Genomic DNA, 9,088 nt, shown 5'->3' with positions numbered 1-9,088 from the left:
TATTCCTCAAAATTCCTCTAAATTTGCCAACAAAATTCCCAAATTAAAATGCCCATTAATATGCCTGAAAATTTCAAAGCAAAGCAATGAAACATCTAAATAAATTTCCCAGATTCCAGTGAAATGCTTAAAAAATTTAAAAGTAAGTTTTCCCAAAAACTTCCAGTGAAACTCTCTGGAACGTGCAAAAAAATCCTAAATCCTAAATCGTATCTTCAAATTCCAAAAATGTATAAATGCATTCCCCATAATTTCATGAAAATTATGGATAATTCCCTTCTAATAAATGCCCTGAAATTTTTGTAAAAATTCTTGAAACCTTCTGAGGACATCCCTCAAAGTCCCTCAGTTAAAATTTACAAGTTAAACTAAACTAAATGAACATGAAAATATATAAAAATTATCAAGCAAAAAATCCAAATCAAATTTCCAAAAATTAGAAATAAATTTGCTTCAAGATGCCAAAAAAAATTTAGAAGCAAATTTCCCCAGTTAAAATACTCTCATATTTCAGCATTTCCATGATAATATTTAAACTTCAGAGGAAATTCTGGACAATTATCTCAAAATTCCAACAGCAGAAATGATTTCGATGTTGTAGGAAAGCCAAATGAACATCCTCATGGACATGCAGGGTCTAAGGATCGCTAGAAGGTTTGGTCATGTTTTAGATATTTTGGTGAAAAATTCTACGTATTGTTCCTTTAAAAAGGGTTGAATCTTAACACATCCTGGGAAGGGTCTGGTCTGTACCTGATTCTTTCTGCTCCACATAGGGACCGTTGGATATTTAGTGGTTATTTTTATTCACAGAGGAAGACCAGATCCTCCTCCTCTCCAGCTTTTTTGCACCACGCTGTCAACGCTGAAGTTATTTGACCTCCCTCTGTGTTTTCGGAGCTGCAGGGCAGAAACTCTGCAGGCCGCTGACATGTGACGAAGGCACGCATGTCCTCTGTGGTCTGCTGAGCTGTGTGGACAGAAATTTACACTCGGGTCATTTCCTCTGTGATCCACATGGAGTTGGAGAGAAGAGGAGAGCTGCTGAGAGACAGGACCCACTTTACTGCAGAGCAAAAGGCTGAGGATGAAACTGACTCCAGGTTTGGGGGCGACGAAAGTCTGGAGTGAAATCAGGGCATGGACACGAGCCATAAAGATGAAACTGGCTCTTTAAATGAATAAAATAGGAGAATATCCATGTATCTCTGTCTGATTCTGCTGTCACAATCTCTGTTAGACTTATAGAGAAGGAAGGTGCTCTTACTAAATCCTTGACTTATCTCCCACCAAGAGTTGAATCCATTCTTATTAGATCAGTGATACTCAACGTGTGGCTCATCTGTGATGATCTGTGGCTCTATCATGTCTTCATTTGAATCATTATTCCCCCAGAAAACCTTCAAAAGGAAAATTTGACCTCAGAAATGTAATTATCTTTGCATGTCACATTAATCAGTTTGTTTCCCACTCTTACACAGAAGGCTTTAATTGTCAACCTCTATTTTTTGTCTGCATATTCCCATAACCCTTATTTGCAATTCTTTGTTACTTTAATTCCACTTTTACTGCTTTTAGCACATTTTTTACACTTTTATCCTGCTTTTTTGCCATTTTTTGCCTCTATTTTTGCCTTTTTTTGCCAAGTTTTGCCCATTGAAACAGGCTTTTGCAATTGAATGCCACTAATTTCCCATTTTGTCACTCTTTCCCCCCTTTTTCTGATTTTTGCCCATTTTAGTCACTTTTCACTTGTGTTTCTCTACTTTTTGCCACTTTTGGACCATTTTTGCCACCTGTAACTCATTTTTTGCCACTTTTCTCCCAGTGTTTGCCGCTTCAAGCCCATTTCTGCCACTTCCTGTTGTCACTTTTTTCCCCTTTTTGCCCCTTTTTCACACCTTTTTTCTGATTTTTGGCCTTTTTTTTATCACTTTTTACTCATTTATTGTAACATTGTTGCCAATTTTAACTCATTATTTGGTCACTTCCCACCCATTGTTGCCACCCTTTGTGACACTTTCATCCTGCTTTTTGCAATTTTTTGCCCCTTTTTGCCACTTCTTGCCCATTTACTATAAGCTGCCTTTTGCAATTCAGTGCCAATTTTTCCCAGCTTTTTTCTGATTTTTGCCCATTTTAGTCACTTTTCACTCATTTTTTGCAACGTTTTGTAGTAACACAAATGCTAAATTAGACGACACATAACAGTAAAAGTTAAGGAGAAAGTGACTCTCACGGTGTGCGACGCCATTTTGCTATCACGTCATTCCGACTGACTCAGGCTGCTTGGATCCCACTCAAAATCCCGAGTCGGAGTCCCGAGCTCAAGGGCCGTTCTATTGCACTTTTCCAAATCGGAGGTCAGATTTATCTGAGTTCCAAGTACTGTCGAACGCAGCAGTAGTGTCTCGCGACCCCAAAGGGGGTCCCGACCCCAGTGTTGAGAACCACTGGTGTAGGTGATCAGGTGCTGATACAGGTGGCTGTGGCTGATTGGATCATTGAAGAGGAAGGTGCTGCTGCTGATTGGTCTGACCACTCCCCCAGCCTCTAAATCTCAGCTGCTGCTCTCCTCTTCACCAGCCTCTTCCAAAGAAGCCAGCAACTCTAGCTTTTATGACTTTGTGAGTTTTGTGACTTGAGTATTTAGACGTGGAAATTAGCTTTGGTAACTTGGTACTTAGATTGTGATTGGTAAATTTGTGAAGATTTGTGTTAACCATTTAGCTCCTGGCAGCAGTGAGTAACCACTTTTGTTCATTTGTTTGTTACTCTTCCTAAGACTATTAAACTGCTGCTTAACTTTGCTTCACTTGTAATACTGGCTATCATGTGAGTGGGATGAGTGAGGCCACACGTTATGTTCTGTCCAGGTTCCCCTAGACTGGGACGGTGCCATCGTAGACTCTTTATGCAACCTCTGCAGTGCTGCCATTGGTCTCCCTCTGTCTAAAGCAGGGCTGTCAAACTCAAGGCCTGCGGGCTAAATCCGGCCAGTGGTGCAGTTATACCCGGCCCACCAGATCATATGATATTTTTATTAGAACTGTCCCACCAGTATGAGGTCTGCAGGTTTTCTCCAGTATGAAAATGGAAAACTTAATCTTGATGATTTATAATATCCTTGTTGAGTCATAAAAATTAGGAAGAAATGAGTGTTTTCTCTAAATTTTCAATTTTGCATTTCAAAGTTATGACTAAAAGTTATGGTTTTGACTTTTTATTTTATATTTTAACCTTTACATCTCATAACTTTGACTTTTATCTCATATTGTTACCTTCATAATTTAACATTTTAAATCCTATTTTGACCTTTTAAAGTCATAATTTTGAATTTATCTCATGTTTTGACCTTTTTCAACTCCTAACTTTAACTTTAATCTAATTTCTTAACCTTTGAAACTCATGATTTTTATTTTTATCTCAATTTTTTGACCTTTCAAAATCATGATTTTTAATTTTATTTCATATTTTGACATTCGAAACTCATGATTTTGATGTTTACCTCATATTTTGACTGTTAAAAATCATGATTTTGACTTTTATCTCATGTTTTGACCTTTTTCAACTCCTAACTAACTTTTATCTCTTTTTTAACCTTAAAAACATGTTTTTTAAATTTTATCTCAGTTTTTTTTACCTTTAAAAATCATAATTTTGACTTTTATCCCATGTTTGACCTTTTTCAACACCTAACTTTAAATTTTTTCTCATTTTTTACCTTAAGAACTCATGATTTTGATGTTTACCTCATATTTTGACTGTTAAAAATCATGATTTTGAATTTTATCTCACATTTTGACCTTTTTCAACCCCTAACTTTATATGATTTTTAATTTCATTTCATAAGTTGACACGTGAAACTCATGACTTCGATGTTTACCTCATATTTTGACCGTTAAAAATCGTGATTTTGAATTTTATCTCAGTTTTTGACTTTTTAAATTCATGGTTTCAGTATTCTATCTCATATTTTACCTTTTAAAAACATTAGTTTGACTTTAAATGTCATGTTTGTACCTTTTAAACTTCTTAGTTTGACTTTTTATCTCAGATTTTGAATTTTTAACTTATCATGTTCACCTTTTAATCACAAAATCATTTATCACCTATAATTAATTTCTGGTGAAAATAAGGTTGACATTTATGGTTAAACATCGACCCTGGTAGGCCCTCAGATTAGACCCAAGTTCATGCTGTGATTAAGTCTGACACCCCTGGTCTAAAGTCTGGACACGTCCCTGCTCTAAAACACAGATGATGATAATTGTCTTCATCCCGGTGTTTCTTTAATTGATGATTGGTCAGTAGTGTATTATATAACAGCCACACATCATTTACAGTGTGCAAAAAGAGGAATTAAACATGCAAAGTGTTTGACATGAAGTCTTTGTACATAAAAAGGAAGCTGAGGCCGTCTTTGCTGCTCTTTAAATCCGGTCTCAGGGGTCTTTAATGTAAAACAATGTCAGTGGCTGCCTGTTCAGTCCGTTCACATCGATGCAGGGGTTCAGCATGGGGAACAGCGGCTCTGCACACTGCACACAGAAGGAGTGAAGCAGACTCATCGAATCAGCGTCATAGAATGACAGCTCCCCCTTCTGGAGGTTCACCAGTATGCCCAGCTTCCTCACTCTCCTTCCCACTGACAGCTGCTTCTCCTGGGTGTCATGGCATGCCAGGTACTGGCCGTCCCCGTGGTAGATGCACCAGGATGTGCTGTTTAAGTTAAGAGTTGATGAACTCTGATTGGTGCTCTCTTTTCTGACATCCACCCCCGTGGTCACCCCGATCAGCCAGTACGGTTTCTCCTGAACTATGACCTCCCAGTAATGTTGACCAGTAGTGAAGCTCTCCTGGGCGAGGACGCTGTACTGGGAGTCATAAGGCCGGAGGCTCATAGCTTCACCGCCCGGCTGTCTCCTCCAGAACACCCGCCTCATGTCACCGGATATTTCCAATTTAGGATGAGCCGTGCTGCAGTCCAGAGATGGAGAACTCAGATCTGCAAATAAAACCCCACATTCAAACAGAGATAAAAACATCATCATGAATCAGAGATAACAAGAGCTCATTTTAGATTAAATACGGGCCGATTCTTCACTAACATGACCACATTCGAGGGAAGTGTTGGGACAGAGCCACAGAGAGGTCGTCCACCAGCTTCTCCACAGTTCTCATCTTCTCAGGGTCACACAGGGATTGGTCTACTTCCTGGATCGGGGCTAAATCTAAAGGGTCGCTGCAGAAACAGAATCAGCGACATTCATTGCAAATCTACAGACAAAAAAATAAACAATGCAAAGTGATGCAAATAAAACAAAATCCCTGCAGACAGAATAGAACGCTAATTCAATAACTGAAACCATTAGAATGCAAAAATCTTCTAAAATAAAATGCAAAAATAAAAACAGACATTGCACTCACCAAAGTTTCTGAGCTGTGATTTGCTGTCGAACACAAACAGGTCATACATTATTGTAAATACTGCATCCAAAATGAACAATGAAGCTGCATTTATCAGAAGAAAGTCAAGAATCTGCATGATTGCAACAACCCACTTTACATTTACACCAATAGTTTTCAAGGGTTCTAGCCTCGAGACCCAGTCCTGTATCCTAAACTATAATCAGGCCTTATCTACTTCTACACACCACTTTTAATTTATCTGTATAAAGATGAATTGATTCAGTATTTGAACTACTCTGTTTTTTTTCCTAATATAGTAGGTCAGGGTCAGGTATGGGAGCATATGTCAGCACTTCGTGGCTCCACATTTTCTCCCAGCTCACCCCTCCACAATGCACCAGACCTGCATCACGGCCTGGCCCGCCAAGCTGGATCTTGTCTGGGACCCCAGGTGCCCATAGAAGCTCAGCTGCTGTTCTCGCTGTGTCATATCTTTAGATTCCCTTTTCATAAACAGAACAAGACAAGGTTCAAACCTAGTCTATGGTTGACCACAATTATCTGGGATGCCTGTTGTAATGCCGGACAGGGGAGAAGAGTAGCTCCGCCTACTCCCTTGAACAAAGTAGACACGCCATATACACTGTTTCATATATTCATCACATGAATTTATTTCACATTCATCTTCTGGGAAAGCTCCCATAGAAAGCATTTGGGAAAAAGAAGGACTTTTAAAAACATTCTTGGAAGGTGATTGGATGACCATTCTGTCTGTCACATTCATGACCAACCAATAAGAGTGACAACACAAAATGATGTTGAGCCACCAGGCTATCGCTGCTGTGGATTGTTGATGGTGTAGCTTTTGATGGATAACATTAATGCTGAGGCCGTTTGGGGGACGTGCATAATCATCTTTGCCAAGACAAGTTTCCGTTGCGGTTCTTTGTTCTTGTTTCAAAAAGAAATGTGGTCCAGTTCTGATACATCCGAGCTAATGGCCACCGCAGCAGCAGCCACTGGATACAGCGGCTAACCCCTCCTTAATGATCATGAACCCATGCTGAAGCAGAGTGGGACGAGAGCTAAAAACATCTTCTCCTTCATGAAAAGCTGTCAGTGTTACTCTCTGCCCTTGTTTTAATGAAGACACATCGTCCAGTTCTGACAACACTGCCGCTGTGGCTACGTCTGAGCTAATCACTCCACTAGCAGCTGTTGTAAACAACCACTCACACGACGACTAACTCTTTCCCTGTAACTCTCACAAACTCATGCTGAAGAAGGCTGGCAGAAGAGTGAAAATATCTTTCAAATCATGAAATGCTTTTAATATTGTTTTTATTCTTTATTTCATTCAGAAACTTGGTCCAGTTCTAGTAAAACTAACTCCATGCTAAAGCTACATCTGAAGTAATCACCGCAGTGCAGGCAGCTATTACAGTCAACTTTGGGTTCAACTAAACCTCACCCCTGAATGTCAATGAAGTATAGGCACTCAGTTCATCAGTCACACACACACCTGTGTACTGCTGACCTCGGCTGATTTTACCTGCAGGAATCTGAGCTGGTTTGTTTCTTGCAGCAGAGATCTGCTGGAGGCTCTGAGCCGGTCGATCTCTTTAATGTGAGCCTCCATGATTCCCCTCTGAGCCTCCAGCCACTCCGTCATGTACGTCTCCTCAGCATCGATGATCTGCATCATCAGACGCTCGTCTCCATCCAGAACCACACGGATCCTGCTGTACTTATCAGACACTCTCTCCCTGAAGTCTGCGGCAGACTTCTAGGAAATGAAAAGAAAATAACTGGTAAAAAGCAGACAAAACCGGATAATTAAACATATTCTACATTGGCTGTACCACTGTTTCTGTGTAGAGAGACTCCAGGTCTTCGATGGCGTGCTCAGCTTCTCCTCTTCTCTTCAGCAGCTCTGTCATGTTTCTCTCCAACATGCTCTAGACACCGAAATACAACACGCCTCCAAATAAACACACGGGCAGAGAAATAGAACGACAATGTTGGAGAAAAATCAACCATACATGCCGGTAAATGATGAATATTCACCTTAAATCAGAGATGTATTATATATATATATAGTTTTGAAGATATCAATTTTAATACCACAGTATAAATGTAATGCAGACCCAGATCTAGTTTTTAGACCAATATCAGCCAAAATATTTCAGATAATATAATCTGTCCCTTTACTTCACAGTGAAAAACCTTTTATTCTAAATGTGGAATCATCAATTTTATTTTCTCTATTCAATTTTAGTGGCATTTATATTATTAATGAAAGTAAAACTTATAGCTGTTTGATACCTTGGAAAAAAATCTGAAGAACTAGGCACCCACTACCAGGCAATTTCTTGCTTTTAATGATAAAAACAGCAGAGAAACTACATCTAAATCATCTACAAAACTATTGCAAAGATTTCAGAACTGAACCATTCTGTGTTTTGTGCAATTTAGGGGAAGACCTGCAAATGAGAAAATCACTGAGAATGCTGCACAAATTGCAAACATTGCCAATATGTTTGTGCAAATTAGACAGTGATGAGTTAAGGCTGTGTGCAGGAGTTTGCCCTCAAACAAACAAAAATCATCTGCAATTGTATGAATAAAAAAAAAAACAACATAGGCAATGTTTGTGCAGTTTAGACAGTGTGCAGGAGTCTGCTTGCAAAGCAAAGAAACAAACATTAGCAATGCTGCAGGCTGCACAGTTGTGCAGTGGTTAGTACTGTCAACTCACAGGAAGAAGGTTCCTGGTCTGAACCATGGACTGTAGAAAGAATTAGACAAAGCCTGTTGCCTGTTGTCTGCTTACAATTTGCAGACTCAAACAGCCCTTGAAGCCAATCTGCGGCGGCTTCTGTATTGAAATCACTGTCTCAACTGAACTTTGGATCAACTAACCGCGACTTCCTGTCAGCTAGCTAGCTAACATTCTGGTTGACAGCTTCTGCCCGTCGAGCTATTTGTCAATCAAATGAGATGCGCCAATCAGTCTGCGGTGAGGTTTTTCCTAAATATAATCTAAACCATTGTGGTACAAAAAAATTAATCCCCCTGTACAGTGAGAGCACATGAGGACACTAGCTAATGAGACGCGCTTGGTATTTTGAACCAGGCTGTAAATCAGTTTATTTCTAGTGTAAAAACCGGCTGTTTAACAGGTCTCCAAATGGGACTACCAGTGTTCCTGCAGCCAACCTCAAGTAAACACTCGTTGTATTGCAATTGCAATTGTATTGTCTGCATTTGCTTCATTTTTCAAGACTAGAGGTTCCTGCTTGGTCTGAACCCCAGTTGGACAGTCTTTTTATGTGGAGTCTGCAGGTTCAACCTGTGCATGTATGGGTTCTCCCCTCCCAGAGTCTAAATACGTATTCATGAGGTTGATTGGCGACTCTAAATTGGCCTGTATGTGTGATTGCAAGACCGCCTGATCATCTTGATATATCTCAACATGCCTCAACATGCCTCTAGTGGTGAGTCCAGGGTGTACCCCATCCCTTGTCCAATGACAGACATGACTGGCTGCAGACCCCTGCGACTCTGACTGAGATTGGTGGTGTAGATCCTGAATGGATGGAAAGCAATGTTTGCTAAGTGGGAAGAAGTGGCAACAAAGAAAAAAACATAGTGTCAAGGTCGTTACACACTGAGT

The 9,088-nt window shown here is 39.8% G+C and overlaps 1 protein-coding gene across 1 annotated transcript; it reads right to left on the bottom strand.

Annotated features, from left to right (window-relative positions):
* Positions 1-4,286: 4,286 nt before the first annotated feature.
* Positions 4,287-5,199, bottom strand: LOC121511538 (nuclear factor 7, brain-like). The gene is made up of 2 exons (XM_041790279.1): positions 5,112-5,199; positions 4,287-5,008 (listed from the first exon to the last, which is right to left on the bottom strand). The coding sequence occupies exons 1-2, from the start codon at positions 5,182-5,184 to the stop codon at positions 4,446-4,448; spliced, it is 636 nt and encodes a 211-aa protein (XP_041646213.1). The 5' UTR covers positions 5,185-5,199; the 3' UTR covers positions 4,287-4,445.
* Between the last annotated feature and the right edge of the window lie 3,889 nt (positions 5,200-9,088).

This window comes from Cheilinus undulatus, linkage group 6, assembly GCF_018320785.1.
Source record: "Cheilinus undulatus linkage group 6, ASM1832078v1, whole genome shotgun sequence".
Taxonomy (NCBI): domain Eukaryota; kingdom Metazoa; phylum Chordata; class Actinopteri; order Labriformes; family Labridae; genus Cheilinus; species Cheilinus undulatus.
Note: the sequence above shows the minus strand (reverse complement) of the source record. Positions and strands in the feature narration are given on the sequence as shown.